The sequence below is a fragment of the Alosa sapidissima genome, chromosome 13 (genome assembly GCF_018492685.1).
Source record: "Alosa sapidissima isolate fAloSap1 chromosome 13, fAloSap1.pri, whole genome shotgun sequence".
NCBI lineage: Eukaryota > Metazoa > Chordata > Actinopteri > Clupeiformes > Clupeidae > Alosa > Alosa sapidissima.
In genome coordinates, this window is record NC_055969.1 from 13,299,304 (window position 1) to 13,317,852 (window position 18,549).

The window sequence follows — 18,549 nt, forward strand, 5'->3', positions numbered from 1 at the left end:
TTTCCTGGCAACAATGAACTGAAGTTACCAAAATAAATCATTTCAAGAGACTGCGACCAAACGATTAGATTTCATTTTTGTATGTTTATGTTCCTCGTCCTGCTTTCCTCCTTATCTTTATTTTGCAATACTTGCGATGGGCTTGGCCCATCCCCTCTATTTGGACTCAGTGAACAGAGAGAATCGAGTACTTGAGGCAGTGATCCTGACTGACCCAATCGTTGGAATGCAGGCAGCGCTGTTGACTGGACGGCCGGCTCAGCAGAGAAGCAGCTGAGGAGACAGACCCAGTGTTTACTCCTCAAACAGACACACAAGAACCAAGACGAAGGAGAAGAGGAGAAGACGATGACAGGACGCCATTAACCATCGAACACTAACTCTACATCATACACATGTAAGTGTAACCTGCGTTGTGTTGAATCTGTGCGGTTCAGCCCTGCACACGCCCATACTCAAACCCGCGAAACAGCTGCACCTTGGATCGGGAGTCGAGTGTGCTGACAACCGAGCTAAAAGCCCAGGCTACTAGCTTTCATGCCAGCAGCACTCTTGAGGTATCGGGGAGTGAGGTTTACCAACGTTCCACACGCACAGCTAAGCTAGCTGGCATCCGTTACATAAGGATACATGAAAGCAAAGACCTCACAGGGCTAACAGCTCCATGTTAAGTTTCTTTCATGTTAAATTTTAAGTCTTAGAGACTTCACAGGGATATGATTATCGTCTGCAGCCAAGAGCAGCTGAGATACAGACACCACTCTATCATCTGATATCAAACATTAGGGGCTCTATCTTGCACTCTAGCGCAATTGACTTTGGTATACTCGTGCTTTTGTCTTTCCTATTTTGCAGTCAGCGCATATTGGAATTTTCCCTCCACAGGTACATGTACTAAAGTCAGTGGCGCAAATTCAGATGCTATTTTAAGGGCGCATGCATGGCCACAGGCCTGAAGGAATGAATGCTATGCACACCGATCTACAGACACCCTGTGCACAGATGGAAACATTCAAAGCCTTGATAATATTTGTCCGTTTCCCGGTTTTGTTCGTGCATTGGTCAACTAAAAATGTAGTAGCCTTTATAGTACATCTACATGCAATATCTTTACACAACAACAACGCCTAATTACGACCTATTCATTTGGACAACTTTATACAGCCCTATAAAGGCTAAAGTTACCTTTAGTTGTGTTCCAATTTACCGTTGTGTATGGCTTTAAACATTGTGTGCGCTCACCAGCCTATAAGCATTATTCCAGCTGCGCAAAGGTTTTGACAAGCACCACAATTTTGCTTGTTGTAGCCCATCTGAAATAACTCCAAGCTTTGCTATGTATCCTTTCGTTGTTTTCAAAAAAAGTTTTATATGCATGATGGCCTTAAAGTCTTGAGTTTGTGAATTAGCTTAAATCAGCTTATTATGTGCTGTTAACCAGCAACTATAGATAGAAATAGAAAGCCGCAAGTAGCCTTGGCTACAATTTCTGTAGTTGCTGTGTCCATTCATTGTTATTCTCTCTCCTGCTCAAACAAAAGTTTTGCGTGCATTAAGTTGATGATAACGTGTTTACAAACTCTACTTTATATACAATATTGTGAATAGCCTACTGTACTGTCATGCAGTTAATGGGATACTGTGCAGAGTTGGAAAGTTAGGTCAACTTGGAAACTGTTTCTCGTTGAGTTGCCTGATGGTAAGGTACAGCTGTAGCTTACACCTGCAGGCCCGCTTGCTTGGGCGCCTGTGTTGCGCAGTGCACTTTGCTCCTCTCATCTATACGACGCAGTTCCCATTTCTCCAAACCATACACAATTACAATGACAAATATTGGTACACGAGGGAAATCAGTGTGGTGAAATGTGAAAAAATAGGTATAAATCTAGAGTACACATTTCCACAACAGATGTGTTGATGACATAAATTAGGAAATATTAGAGGACTTAATGAGACGTGATGATGAACTGCATGCCCATGCCATTTAACCCAAATGTCCCAGCAGCAGCACGGGAGAGGAGAGCTTATCTGACAGAAATCTGCATTGTCTATAGTGAGGTAATGTTAGATAGATTACATTGCAAAAATATTCCCAACTGACTATAGAGCTGTGAACCGTTCCTGGCTGCACCTGGCAAATCCGCCATCATAATAGCAATCCGCTATGGAACAAGCGTGCCTGTTGTTAAAAGGAATGTGAGATGACGCTCTGATTAGTTTATTGCACGTTACACCCAAACCCCACCCATGAGTAATGTAGCTACTACAGACCACCCCATTTTAGATTTGCGTCGGGCGCAACAGTCATTATCCCGCCGGTAAAATAGCATCAGCCCCCAAGATCCGCCCACAAAGCGACTTGCGCAAAGTCAATTGCGCTGGAGTGGAAGATAGAGCCCTAGAACTCTTTCTCTTTCTGGGTTCCAATGATTAAACTATTGGTTATGTAACAAACAAATGTGTACAAATTATTGTATAACTATTCATCATTTTAAAAGCCATACAGATGGAAAAGATGATAGATAGGAGAGTCTTGCAGCGTAATGCATACATAACATTATTTCAAAGGCACTAACAGGTCACTGACATGTTCTCTGCCTCGAAGGACCAGACACAACTCACATCCTGGATGCTTAACGTTTCTCCACACTGCTTTTTCCATTCACAGCTCAACGCCACAGAGAACTCCTAGACTTCAATAACTTGGATTGGGCTGCACGTATCCTCTGCTGCATCATCACTGGCCACAGATTTATCATCTCTGTGGAGTAAACAAGCCAGCGATTGTCCCAACAGTGACAGCAGCTAACAAGAGATGGGCTAACCAGCTTGGAAACACATGAAAGATGTTCCAATTCTGGTGCCATAACTTCCATGACTCAAAACTTTGTCACATCTCGTGTGAAGATCTGCATCAACAAATAATTGTTACTAAGCTATTTTGTCGATTTGTTACTGTTGTAGGTCCTCTTTGCTTATTTTCAACCGTCATAAGACAAGTTGTAAAAGCCATACAAGGATAAACTATGACTGGAATTCTTGGAAGTCTTAACCAACTACTACTTCAGTGCAAAAGAAAGCATTATTCTCAACGAGTAGACAAAATATATAGACGTGTAATTGTTCAAACGGCAGGGAGAAAATCTGCTCTCCATTCAGCTCCAGTTCCACTGAGGATAGTCTCAGAGCGAAAGGAATCTTGCCGTGAGCGAGGCGAGTCTCGTAAGACAATGTGGGACTAATCTCCGCTGGACTGACTGGCATCTTAGACAACACAAATGGTTCGAAAACAAACTTTCTGTTCACACAAATACCTAAACTGAAATACCTAAGCTGCCATCTTCCGCTGAGCATCATCGCAGAACATTCCGGAAAAACAGAATGTCTGGAGAGTCACAACACGGGGGCCCCGGCTCTGGGTCTCGTGACGGCACATGGCGGAGAAAGGAACAAGGCAACGACAATGGCTAGATTGGGAAGAAAGATCTGGATGAAAAGTAGGTCAGCTGCAGGCTTTCCCCCTTTTTTAATCATGTTTGAACCAGAGGGTATCCATAGCGATGCCTTTGTGACACGGCACAGACATGTCACACGCATTCCACACCAGGTGACTGAAATGCACTACGGAGGACCCACAGGCATACTGAGGAGAGAGGTCACATTCCTTTTCACCTTAACAGAGCTGTTAAAAGTGTCACCAGCTCATGGGACTGGGTGGCTTAACACACCAGCCGACTGTTCATACCACATCATTTAACATGTGTGCACCAGCACCTGTGTACATATATCCTGTGCACAAATCCACAGTATAGTATATCCATGTATGATCATATGCTGTTTGAACTACTTAGTTCTAATGAGCTGGCCTTTTTAAAACTAAAATCATACCACCTAATAGTTCCTAATGGCAGTGGACTCTTTGAATTGTGTGGAGGTCCTTGTTTAAAGGTAATGACTATTATTAGAGAGAGAGAGAGAGAGAGAGAGAGAAAGAGAAGGCATTGATTATGTGCAGGCCACAGCAGGGTGCAGAGGCTGCCACTGGCTGCCGTTCCTGTTGTACAAAGCTCCGCTGCATTGTGTGTGGGGATTTTTGGAGAGCTTAATTGGGGCGTTTTCTGCTTTGCAAGCTGTTTACGTTCATATCCGCCCTACCACGTACACGCACACACACACACACACACACACACAGACACACAGAGTGTCTGGGACTACCTGTGTGGAAAGGCATGTGTTGTTGGGCCTGGCTGGGTGGTGGAAGTGCCCATTAATGTTTCTTCATAAAAATCTAAGGGTGAACAACAGCATGGTCTTTACCTCAGCTTGGCTGTATGACTGGGTGTGTATGTGTGTAAATGTGTGTGTTTCTCTGTGTGTGTGTGTGTGTGTGTGGAAGCGGTGAACACGTTGAAGGAGGAATGATGGAGGTGTGTGTGTGTGTGTGTGTGTGTGTGTCTGAACAAGTTGAAGGGGAATGATTGAGGAACCTCACACGTAGCTTTCACACTACACCCTACCACCCCCCCCACCCCCCCCACCCCCCCCACACACACACACACACACACACACACAAACACACACACACACACACACACACACACACACACACACACACAGACAGCTCTTGCAGAACAGAGGGATAGTGTGTACTTCACACACAGCCCCTGGCCCCGCCTCTTGGCACACGGGGCGCGAGAACACTGCTTGCTGCCCCACCACAAAAAAGAGGACCGTGAGGCTGTGCTGCTGGCGGGACCACCGATAATATGCTGAAAATAAACAGTGTTTAATGTATGTCTCGCCAATGCTTTCATCGTCCATGCATAACCTAATAACAGTTGATCTGGGGTCGTTGCGCAAGCCTTCGGGTACAGAATGGCACGAGGCTCTCTGTGAACTCTCCTGCTATATTCCCGACTCCATAGCCCCTGCTAAATCCCTTCATTGTTTGGCCTTGTAGATTGCAACTTTTCAAATCATGCAGACGTAGATATTGAAGTTTTGTCTTCCACTGGTGCAGCAGTAAATGGACAGAAGAGAGGATGCAGTCGTGCATTATTTATGATAATAAACACATAACCATCAGTGCTGTAGATGCAACTTGGCCTTAAAAGAGGGTGAAATGGGTCCAGCCATGCATATCAATAGGATCATGGCACAATATGATCCTATTATATGAAACATGCTGTGACTGGTCAGGCAGGCGAAGAATGGCTAAGGAACGGTATGGCAAAAAGTGTCATTGTTAGCAGACCTAGAACTGAGACTGAAGGCTTTTTTTTTTCATGCAGTCGGAAAAAACAAGGTCACTGCCACAAAAAAGCCACAGACACCACTGGCTGTGTTGGCTGGAACGTCTAACCGAGCCTGAGGTAACGCAGTTGAGCTCTAAACCCAGGGCCAACATTTTTCAACATCATTCCACGTCATATTAAGTTAAATTATGGCTTTTTAAAAGAAAAGTGAACAAGAGCAGTAAGTCTTTTGCGTAATGTTTTCATTCTCTTTGTGCATTAATGACTCATCAAGCTTGGGATTAAACTAAGCTCAGGGGACTTCATGCTACTCTATGAGTTTTAGACTGAGAGAACTCAGACAATTTGTCATTGGGAAGTTGAGTTAGCAACAGGTGCAGATGATAAAGCCAGTCCCACACACAGAGAAGTTAACCCCACACTCAGCACTCAACACTCAACCCCATCATCATCATCAACTCCATCATCACTCCCTCTTCCACTTACTTACCCACTGTGTCGCAGGGTTCATCCTTATGGACGCAGAAGTCCTTCCTGCAACACAAAAAGACAGAAAACACCTACATGTAATGAGCAATTCCACGCAAAACTGTCTGTAACGCCAACTAAATACCATGGAATTGTGTTGCCGTTATGGATATGACAGTTTTGCGTGGAATTGCCCTAATATTAAAACACATACATAAGATTTTTTGATTGGCTAAAGTCGATGGGATGATATGACCCATTTACACCTGACTCTTTCGTTTGACTCAGTGAGCAACTACAAGGCAGCCTTATTTCCCAACCACCTCCATCAACCTACGGTGGCAGTGCAACCACGGTTTCCCCCAGGATTAGTAGAAAGGTTTCAACAGTCCTCAATCATTAAAGGTCATCTCTGAGAATTAAACAGCAGGGGGATGATTCTCAAATTCAACTTCCGGGCTGCGGACCAGCTCGGCCCTGACCCGTCCAAGGAATCTCTGAAAAAATGACAAACTAAGGCGCAAACGCTCAAACTAAGACAATGCCAAAGGACATATTTCTCTGTTTCTGATTTTCTGATTCACCTCCCTCTGCTCCTGCTCCTACTGACTTGACCAATTGAATGGACACTGGCCATCAGATATGGCAAGAAAAGTGGACAAGAATCAATTCAAAGCAAAAACCTACATTGGTCCACTATTGGCTTTGTAAAAAGTATACTGGCACAAAGCCAACATGAGTGGGATTCAAAATTGCATTGCATTGCACTGCATCAAAGGCATCTGCAATTCATGTACTGTAAGTTCGCATACTATATCACTGGGAGAGTCTACAGTATGTGATATCTGACTTCCAAGTCATTACTGCCAACAAGGTAATTCCTGCCTGGATTGGTGGGATCCTGGGAAAAACCTATCCTGACATGCTTTATGAAGGGGCGCTCTCATGTCGGCTCAGTTGTGAAATTAAAGTTGGACTTAATTTACGGCCAAGGCAAGGATCCCATTTGGACTGCCACGAGGGGCAAACCCAAACACATCCCCGTCTGCGAGCACATGGGACAGCCTATCTGCAACCATTTCTGCTCCTCGTTAAGACGTTCCTGGCCACGTGACAGGCCGGGTGGCGTCTCGTTGCGTCTGCGTATGATGCGTCTGCATCCGCCTGCCCTAGTCTTAAGATTTCCTTTTACGATTCACGAGCTACTTGCTAAACGTATTACGAGACATTACGAAAATCCCATAATATTTACATTCCTCCAGTAATTAAAGCAAAACATGGCAACTGTATTTGTGTCTGAAGCTTAGCATTGACAGGTGTCCACAAGAGTGGGGACGCTCCGCCATTGAAAATGGATTGAGTGGAGCGTGCCAAGCTAATCCCACTTACTATAATTACTTTTCAACAAAGTGTTTCGTTGTGGTGAGAGCTTTACATGGCTTTTGTCTGTTGAGAGATCTTATTAACTGGTGGCTGCTAAACTTGGAGAAAAAAAGAGGTTCTCGCAGATAATGATACATTGTTGTTACTATTATAATAATTACGTCAATTTTCCCATCTCAATAACCTTGACAGTCTCTGACCTTGTGTCGGGTGCTATTTGAGAATGTGTGTCCTGTGTGTGTGTGTGTGTGTGTGTGTGTGTGTGTGTGTGTGTGTGTGTGTGTGCTTTTTCGGGGCGTCACTCTGTCGCCCTGCATTTGTGGCCTAATGTGTCCATGTTTGTGTGGGAGAGTGTGTGTGCGAGGGACAGGATGTGTGTGTGTGTGTGTGTGTGTGTGTTGTTTATGTGTGTGTATTAACTAATGCCAAAAGCTGACTCAAAGGCGCCCTTTGACAATGACAAATGAAAGAGGCCTCAGAAACTCCCCCTCAACAACAAATACAAACACACAGACACACAAACACATATCACCACCTCAAAACGCACTAACAAGCAAGACACAAACACACATACACATCACACACACGCACACACACACACACATCACCACCTCGATGCGCTCTAACAAGCAACTCAGAGACACAAATACACACACACATTCACAAACAGCACACACATACACACACACATCACCACCCCGAAGCGCACTAACAAGCATCTCACAGACACACACACACACACACACACACACACACACACACACACACACACACACACACGCACGCACACACACACACGCACACATACACACACAATCACACACACAATCACACACACACAGATGGGAATGTGGACGGTCCGTGAGGCCCTTCTGGGAGCTGGCCACCTATCAGCCGGCTCCAACATCAAACAGCACCTGAAGCCACCCACCCCCCCACCCACACACACACACACACACACACACACACACACACACACACACACACACACACACACACACACACACACACACACACACACCCCTCACCCTCTCAGCAGGTCCGAATCATACTCCGTCGACCAGCGCCAACTTCTAACAGGATTTATAGAACAGGGAGGGGGGCGCTTTCTCTCTCTCTTTCCCTCTCTCTCGCTCTCTCTCTTTCCCTCTCTCTCTCGTTCTCTCTCTTTCACTCTTTTTTTCCCGATGGTATAATGTCTTTGGCACGACCCGTTATAGATCGGTGGATGTGAGCGAGGCCCCATTAACGGCCCAATTGAAATGAAAACCAGAGATGCCTGCCGAGCTCCCGGTCCACCCCCGTGCAGACTCGGACGCACAGACAGACTCACCGCTCGCTCTGATGCAGTGTCCAAAAGAAGCAGCTCGGATACAACTCCCAATGGAGCAGGTTGCACTTCGTTTTACAGCATATGAAGCAACGATGGCAGTTAATACTGTCTTTGCTAAGGTATGAAAAGTACATAAGAGTGACGTTTTTATGCCAACATCTATGCTAAATAACAAGCAGAGTTTCGTTGAGCACTTCCTGTCACAGCATGGCATCATAAGAACATTATAATCATAAGAGCATATAATCTACAGGATGTATACTGAGGATATACTCAGAAACATCTAGAACATCTACAAAGCTTACACTCCTAAGGACATGGGATGTGTTTTACATTTGCACACATTTTTTACGTGTTGTCAGTGCACCTACACCAGAGTTAGAGGTCATCTCATGAAAAAGCATTACGTATTGCAACAATTAACTGCACTAAAAAAAAACATTGTATCTATAAACAACCACATTACACGGCAAACCTATGGAGTTGCAACATCACATGATACACGATCCCAGTCTGCCTTTAGAGCCAATGGAATGCAGACAACCTACATTACGGCACAAAACGCAGGGCAACAATGACGCCGAGGAGTGACCAAGTGAGCCCAGCTGGTGATGATGAGGCACTCCCCATGCAGACGTTACCTCGTGATGAAGATGGCCGAGTCCACCGAGGGAGGGTCATCTCTCCATCTGGCACTGAAGTCGGACATCATGTTCTTCCTGCCGTACTCCTCCTGCTGCCATCGGCAGAAGCTCTCCAGCATCTTCTCCCCATGGTGCCCTATGTACATGTCTGGCTAAAGACAAACGCAAAAGGTCAAACAGCATCATCATGACAAGGATCAGCAGCTTTTGGAAAATGGAAAAAATTTTGATAAATGAGAGAGATGGTTTTACTTTGTTATGTCTTCTTTTGGCAAGGTAATGACAGACAAGATAAACACATATTCAAGATCCATAAACCATCATTTCTTAAAATAAAACTGTGTTTGCACAAGTGTAGGTTGTATGTGTTGAGCTCTTACTGGTGTCTCGGAGAGCAGAACCAGTTTGGTTAATCGGATATTGATCTGGATGCCAAGGCTCTTGTGTTGGAACAGGTTAAAGACCTAGAAAGAAGAGGAAGACGTACAAGTGAAGTCAGTCTTGTCTCACACTCATACAGACATTTGTAGAACAACCCCAGGTTACTTTTTTCAGAGATGGAGATTAGACAAGAAGAAGAAGAAGAAGAAGAAGAAGAAGAAGAAGAAGAAGAAGAAGAAGAAGAAGAAGAAGAAGAAGAAGAAGAAGAAGAAGGAGGAGGAGGAGGAGGAGGAGGACAAGAAAGAGGAAAATTAAGAGGATGAGGAAGAGTAGAGGAAGTTACCATGTTCATGATGGTGAGTATGAACCGTTTGGCTGCTTCGGAGCCGTGGTAAGAGACCATGGCCGGGTCGGCCACCACCAGCGTCTCCACATTGTACTCCTGCTGCAGTTTGTAGGAGTAGCGCTTCCCTCTGCTCGGCTCCTGGTGCTTCTTGCTCTTACTCTTATGCTTCTCTGTGGAGCGGCCAGGGAAATGGTCAAACCCAGAATGGGCCCTGGCCCTGATGACACAACACTGGTACTACTTGTGTATCATGTACTACTTACTTACAACAACAATGAAGTCTCGTGAAATAAGGTCATTTCATAATCTCTTATGCAATCGGTAGCTGCTATGTATCTGTATTATAAATCAAGACTATTAAAAATAGCTATTGTCAGATTTTCTGTTCATCAGGTTTTAATTCACATAAATGATACTTCTACATAACGCAACCCAGCACACAATAATAAATGTAACAAATAGACCTCATAAAGGAAATCCTGCGAATATGGCTTAGATCTACATGATGATCTACTGAAGACTACCTGACAGCAGCACTTCCAAATGCACACAAGAAATACAGACTCCCTTCTCCCTGTCAGTACTGCAGCCCCAGACAGGTGCTTTCTTTAAACAACGGGCTCCGGAGAGAGAGAGAGGGGGAAAAAAAAGACAAGGATGTGAAATGAAAAGCAGACACAATAGGAAGGACGGCAGGATCATTGCTGGAATCCTTCTTATTCACATCAGCCGTCCACGTTCAAATGCAAGGCAGACTCTCCTCCCTGCGAGACCTGGGTAATTCCAATGCTATTCTTCTTCCCAGAGAACGGCTGAACTGGACATGTGCACGAAGCTATCATCCAGTGTCCAAAAGCGTTGCAAAATACTCATTAAATCAAACCAAGGCACATGTCTGACCCCTATAACCCCATGACCTCTATTGCCATGGAGTTTAGTTCTAGTTCAGGTGAGAGTATTTAATGTCTTGATGTCTTTTCTTGTTGCTTAAACAGTCACAGGCACCAGAGGGCCTTAGCAGGTGCAGGTGTGAAGTCCACAGTAATGTCCACCCAGTGAAGCTCTGAAGTCGGCTGTCCTATATAAATCACCCACGGATCTGCTCATAAGCAATGGCATGTGTTTATGCCAGAAGAGATCATTCAATAGCACTGCCTGTATACACATGGGGAATGTTCAAACTCTCTTCTCATGAAAGAAAAAAAAACTCTTGCCTGTGTAAGATGTTCTCACACAGATCTTTCTATCCACTACTGTCTCTTCAATACAAACCACCACATGTTGTCATAATATTAGGCTACACATTGTTATGTTTAGGACTTATGGTTATGTACTTAGCACAGCTCTGCAGAACTTCGATTCAATGCAACGAAGATCCCAGGGCGGATCACATTTTGACAGCACATCTTCTGACATTTGAGAAGCTAACACATTCTTCTGCACAGATTCTCCATGGTTGATAAACCATGTCTCCGCAGCCATTGGCAATATGAGACTGTAGACTTTGTTCTTAAGAAGCACTGACATTCCAAACATTTTGTCATTACAACATTGTACTGTAGACTGCTGAATCATGACCGCGGGACTGCACTGCACCCACTCACACACAGTCTCTCGGGTGTTGTTTTTATAGACTGGACTCAACATTACTTGTTACTTTAACAGGATCGCGATCTCCATGGTCGTGAAACCGGCCGCAGTGATAAACACAATGAGCATGAAGGGGGTGAGACAGATGTACATACCAGGGATGACTCCGCAGTATTTGGGCGCAGACTGTTTGGCCAGCGAGCGCCTTCGCCGGTAGACTCGGTGGGCATGTCCCGTGACCGCCAGAGTGTGATTCAAAGGCTCGATGAAAAGAAAATCTTCATTGAGCTGAATAAAGCCCATCTGAAAAGGACATCACATCGACAAAACAAACACATCAGCTCAAGCAAGGGCAAAAGGGCTGCCAAACGCCAAGTCATGGGAGAGAGCAGAGAAAGCACGGGACTCGGGGCTCAGTGACACATATGAGAAAAACAGGCTTTTCATACAATGAGACATAATTAAAATGATATCAGGTCAATACAGAGGAGGGTTACAGTTCAATAATATAATTATTCCATTTCACCAATGGATAATTACTCACAAAAGAAAAACAGTAAAAAAAAACTCCATTACTGACACTGACATGTTTAGCGTCTGGTTTCAATGAAAGTCTCTACTAAATACAGTACATAAAATATGTATAATCACATTCCACAACTTGTTTGTACGCACACTTTGTCAAGCAATACACATTGCACTATACATATTGGAATTAAAACTGAAATATTACACAGCTTCATCATTATCATCATCATCATCATCATTATTCTCTCTCTCTCTCTCTCTCTCTCTCTCTCTCTCTCTCTCTCTCTCCCATTGCATACAAGTAGAATAACATTAAATGTAGCCTGTTTCTGATAAATATAATGCAATACAAAACACTCAGTAGACCAGGCGAGACACATCTCACATCTCTCTCTTCAAATCTGAACAGCAGGTCACTCATAGTCCAAATTATAAGTCCCTGTCCACTGCCCCTGTTCTGTACGCCAAACTCCAACAGTTCTGTGCCACCTTCAATAACCCGAAAATGCCCATATGCACCCACTGCCCCAAAGGAAAAAAAAAAGGTCCCTGACCTCCGCTTCCAAAAAAACAACCCCACTCCACCCCGGCCTGCACCTTACCCCCTCCCTGCCCTCCTCCCCCAGGGGCATTACCTGCTGTTGGACAGGAATGCTGCTCTTAGGTGGGAGGTCAAGGCTGGGCTCACGGAAAACTCTTATTTGGCTGGGGCTGGCTTTCGTTCGCGCAGACTAAACAAGTCACCCACAACCCTTAATTAAAGAGGGCTGATTAGGCGGTCGAGTCAGATAGAGGGCAAGGCTGCGCTGCGCTCTGCTCAAACCCGCACACACACACACATAAACACACACACACACACACACACACACACACACACACACACACACACACACACACACACACACACACACACCAAACCAGAACCCTGAACCACTGGCCAGCAGCACACCTCTCTCCCTCTCTCGTTCTCATATAATCAGACACAGACACAAACACACACAGTCTTTCTGTCTCTCTCTCTCTCACACACACACACACACACACACACACACACACACACACACACACACACACACACAAACATGCACTCGCTCTCTTTCTTTCTTACATATACTCACTCTCTCGTCTCTCTGTCTTTCACACACACATTCTCTCACTCTCACGCATGCACACATATGCACACACACTTTCTATTGTGATTACTCATGGGAAAAGAAAGCCATGGTGCAGATAGCAATGAGTTCAAACACTTCAACAGACCTCATGTGCAAATCATTTTGCTGACATTAATAATGTTGCAACCAGAGATCAGCATACATTAACCTATAGCAAAAGTCACATTCCAGGAAGAAAAGTAATTTCTCTTTTTAACATTGCTACAGTGTTTCCCATACATTGAGTTATTTGTGGCGGCCCACCACAATATCAACATTGACCACCACACAATGATTTTCCAGGTTGTACTAAATTGTGCTTAAATCTGGTTAGCATCATAACCACGCTGCGCTAATTTGTTAAAAACTGTTGCATTCTGTTACAAGTTAATTCTGCAAACTTACCACCACAAATATAATTCAATTCTGTGGGAAACACTGTGCTATATGTTACCAACATACATTTCATTTTATTGCACATGTGATTCTACAATGGTAGAATAAGCTTTTAAATGCATTATGTTTCTAGTGCCAATACTGTATATCAATATGATTAAATTAACAACTTCATTCCTTAAATATTTCAAGTAACATCATACTTTTCACCTATACCCACAGCTGAACACAGCATACACTATATTTTTAGAAACTTCATAGAGAGGGACCAGCTCAACTTCAATCAGCCTGACATGACACAGTAAACCACACTTGCCCCTCGGTGAGGCTTCAGAATTTACTCTGCACTAAAACGAACCCACTAAGTCAAACACCTCGGGTGACACCGCCGGGGTTAAGCATGTGCCACATTCCCCATGCTACAACAAAGCCTGCGGCTCATGCCATGTCTGCCAACAGCTCGACAGCCTCAACAGCTCCTCAGTCAGAGCTTCAGCAGCACCCCTTTCACATGCCGGTGAGGCTGGGGCATCCTCTGGACACGGTGGTGGCTGACCACAGCATTCAGTGGGGGCAAAGCATCCAATCCTCTGTCTACACACTACACATGGGAATGAATAATAAGTGTTCCTCTAACTTGGTGGCCTATGGATGAGCTGTGCATTGTATCTATGGGATATATAATATGATATAAATAATGTGACCATGTGGGTTATAGGCTACACAAAAAATAGTATCACTGCTATAGGGTCACTGCTTGGTTTTTATGCACATTTTTTGTGTCATATACACTAAAATTCCCTGTTTAACACAGCTCAAAAATTGTCTTAGTGAGAATGAATTTTCTTTAAGTGCAACAGGGGATTTAAATACTGCTTTACATTTCAAGCTCCCGCTCTTTGAGAGTTAGAAGAAAGGCCTACTTTTCCACAAGCCAAATTCTCCTCGCGTAACGTTACTTAAATTCTGTGTGGCGAGCGCTTCAGTTCGTTTAGAAGGCCTAGATTCGCCGTCCAAAACTTTGGTGGACGGAGGCCAAGCCATGGAAACCGCAAGTGTTCACCCCCTCAATCTCAACGGCCGCTAATGGCTGCGAGCTGCGGTTTTCTGATAAGTTCATGTTGTCTATGATCATGTGATCCAGGACCACAAGAATGTGGGGTGGCCGGGGAGCAGGCATCGATAGATTCCCACACACACTTTCCGGACTACCAAAAGTGGCACCTGAGGCAGACGCCAGACAGTGTGCCCCCAGGCATAGTTACTATTCAGAGGATGCAAAACAGTTGGCCTGGCTACCTTTCCACTGCACATGTCCACTCCCCACATACCCTATCTTTCAGATCAGACCTAACTTAAATATAATTTAATCAACAAGTTCTACCTAGTTGACAGTCAATTTAAAGCACAAAGGGTCTTTCTTTATGTAAACTATAAAGGACTTTAAAGTGTGCTCTTTAATGCAAGTTTGTGCTAATGAAAGTTTACCGATTTTCCTCAGGTGCCCCAGAGACTAAAGTTATGACTCCCACACACGAAGTAATATATATGCTTTAAGAGTTTTGATATGCACTGCCATAACTGAATAGATGGGATAATAATTCATTTACGTACAAGTTCAAACACAAGTGCTACAAACACAAGTCTGACAATTGAAAAGCGAGTATTTACCAGACCGGCGCAGGTGCTGAATGAGGCGATGGATCCTGCGTAATTGAGAACAGTTCCGCTGTAATAACACGCTGCCTCCGCGTTGGCAGATGAGAAAGCTGGCGGGTTGCGCGGAGATGCCTTTCGTGCTTTCGGTCTCTTCTCTACCATGAATTTCTGGGACAAGAAACGCGTATCCCGATTCAATATGAGTTCCAGATCTTTTCCAAAGGCTGGGATTTTGAGACGCAGAGCCGAAGCAGCTTTAGTTTGCGGTCCTGGTGGTTCCCGGTGGTACAGTTCATGCGATTCGTAGCTTTCCCAATTTGAAATGGAGCGGACCTCCCGAGAACTGCTCCCGGCGTTGGCGTCAGCCTCTCGGATATTTGGTTTATCAGGAGGCGGTGGACTCGTGTCTGGAAACAACTCTGGGAATACGATTTCAAACTCCGAATCCTGAGAAGACTGCGTATCTGAATAGAGAAGAACGCACAAAATGAAATCAAATATATGAGGATTCTACCAATGTATGCATAAAGGGTAATTTAGAGGGTAAAGCGCTGCGTTTCCACACATAACGGTAAATGTCACCTGTGGTGAATACTCGTACATTTCCATTAAGCCGGCAAGGATAAAGACATAACTAATACATTTTGGAACTATTTGTTATCGGTACATTTACAAAGTTGTGGTGTTTCAATAACTTTTGTAGTGGTGGGTTTTCTCTACCTGCAGTGGCACACATGCCCAAAAAGCACAGCTGATAAAAAAGTCGATTTAGATGCATATTCTCTATGAACGACACAGCCCTGTGGTGTCTTTATAAATTTACTCGCCAGGAACAGAAGCTAGGTTATGTGTTGGCGGTGTAATGCCTGACAGTTATATCCATGTCCCGGTGTGTGCTCTCTCCTCGCTCACATGAGGCTGTTTCCAAATGAATGAGTCCCGCGTCCCGCAGAGGAAAATTCAAAAGTCAGCATAGAGTAGACTAAAGGAAGAGAGAGAGGGAGAGCGAGAGTGTGTGTGTGTGTGTGTGTGAGAGAGAGAGAGAGGGAGAGAGAGAGACTTGTATGGAGCAGTATTTTGATGTATGGACAGTACAGTGAGCGGTAGAGAGCACTAGAGGACCCGGACTGCACGCTCTACATATTGTGCCGACACAGTCGCTGCATAATATCGCCACACATGCTGCACTGCTTGGAGATAATGTATTGTCAAAATAAGTATTTTATTAGGCCTAATTACATTGCCTCAAGCTAAGTTCATGTTCAACTCTCAATCGGCATGGAATTGTCTGTGATAATCCTGTAATAAAATGTTGTGAGTCTTAATCGTATTTATCTCATATCTTGGTTCATTGGGTCATTAGAGGGACATTGCATGAGCTTTTTATTGTATTCAACATGCCAAAGTATACTTCATGTCAGGAAGTTGTCACTGTCCATCATCAACCCATTGAACTGACTGAAAAACCATGTGACATGTCACTATCTAATAATAATAATAACATGTATCATACGTTTCATATCCTGTTTCTCTGCAGGAGAACTGAAGTCATCAGAAATCTTAGTTTGTGTTGGATCCATTGTAAATGTTATAGCCTAAAGACTCCGGCAGCAGTCTCACTTCCACTGTAACTCCGTTGAATCATGAATAAATATTAGTGATTTAAAAAGCATACATCACATCTTGAATATCTCAAGAAATTCCAAGCCATGTTTCTTTTTCCATTTTTTCAACGACTTACTTGACTTACTCGAGCCATATAGACTAAGGCCTTATAGAAACCTCCCTTCTTATGTGGATCCAGTTGTGGAACATTTGTGCCAAACAAAAACAATGCCCTTGGACAGATGCTGAAATAACCATTCCCATCCCCTTATTGCAGTGTTCATAGCCTATATGAGAAGACCGCATTTCCTTCACCAGCAAATCTGCAGCATTGTTTGTTTTAACGTATCACAAAATGGAAAACAGAGCCGGCGACCATTCATTCGTTTTTTTAAACTGTGACTTATATTCCAAAAGAAGCGCCAACGCAGAGGTCAGGTCTGTGATGCCTGGGAGGATTACCAATGTGTAACGGACTGATGACGAGCTGCAGAATGTTATCCCCACCAATGCCAGCACAGCTGCAGCCGCATCCTCAAACTCGACCCCGTTTTTTGTTTGTTTCCCTGTATTGGGTTGCAAACCAGAGATGCAAAGTTGATTTAGATGTTTTCATTACGTCACGATTGTGCGCTGCATGTTATGGACTTCTCGGACCTATATCGACCCGAGAAAAAAAAGATGATGGGAAAGAAAAACATCACTAATCCCGTTGGCAGACACACAGGGTGTAAAACCAATTACGGGCCCGGCCGGGACGAGGCATTGCCAGTCCGCCATGGCATATTTGGTATCAGCTTGCGCAGTGGGGATGATGTAACTCTGGAATCATTCGCTCTGATATCAAGGTAGTGTATCAGTCCAAAACAATCCATGTGTGCATGGCTGGTGTTTGGCAGTTGCTGTCTGCCTGGGATTGATGTTTGAAAGACTAGATGCTCTGATCTAACAGACGGAAAAGCAAAGACAGCAGCAGTAGATCTCAACCTGCCTTGTGTTACTGCACTTATATTTCAGAGATGGGACCTCAGTTGACCAGCCCTTTGATCAGTATCATGTTCTTGGCATGGTTCAGCCTAAGGCTATGTAGTAGGCTAAGAAAAGGGCTCAATTAGATGTGCTGTGTCTGTCCAAGTGTTTTGTGTATCTGATACAAGCTTGTCTGGATGATTACTTGGAGCTACTGTCAAGATGTGTTGACACAGTACAGATAGCCTACCTGTATGATGAATATATGTAATAGGTATTTAAATGCAAATTCACATTCAATGTAGGTAGCATATCATCCTTTTTACCATATAAAACGTTATCTGGGACAAGTGGAGACATTCCGACATTTATATTTATTTCAACTTGAATAGGTTAATAATGCCAGAACTCTGTACAAACTCACACTAAAAAGTGGCTAGGAAGCCATATGAATGCTGTGAAAGTCACAAATGCAAAGACATCTGCAATGAGGAGATATTGAATGTTAAACAATCAGGCATTGTGAGATGTTTTCAGCAAGAATAGACGTTTGCTCACCAAAATCAATTCCTGGGAACAATCATTAAATACACAAACAATGGTTAAACAAAAGCTAATGCACCCTTCCAATCTTGGATGAACAAATGGTTTTGTCACTTAACACAATGCAGTTGAATACACCATTAACTCTAATTTTGTATTTCCAGGAGCAAAACTGACTGCTGTGTTTTGCTGAAAGACTGTCCCTCATTCTTCACCAACTCAATAGTGACATGACTGGCCAATTTGGTTTATAATGTGCCATTGAAACAGACCAATGGCACAAAGTCATAACTTC

The 18,549-nt window shown here is 44.0% G+C and overlaps 1 protein-coding gene across 1 annotated transcript in view; it reads right to left on the bottom strand.

Annotated features, from left to right (window-relative positions):
* The window catches only part of LOC121680751 (A disintegrin and metalloproteinase with thrombospondin motifs 19-like), a 61,169-nt gene extending 45,078 nt beyond the window's left edge, over positions 1-16,091 (bottom strand). Inside the window, 7 exon segments of the mRNA XM_042060283.1 lie at positions 5,746-5,789; positions 9,081-9,235; positions 9,464-9,547; positions 9,808-9,980; positions 11,556-11,703; positions 15,150-15,601; positions 15,858-16,091. Coding sequence (XP_041916217.1) covers positions 5,746-5,789; positions 9,081-9,235; positions 9,464-9,547; positions 9,808-9,980; positions 11,556-11,703; positions 15,150-15,601; positions 15,858-15,915 — 1,114 coding nt within the window. The 5' untranslated portion in view covers positions 15,916-16,091.
* Between the last annotated feature and the right edge of the window lie 2,458 nt (positions 16,092-18,549).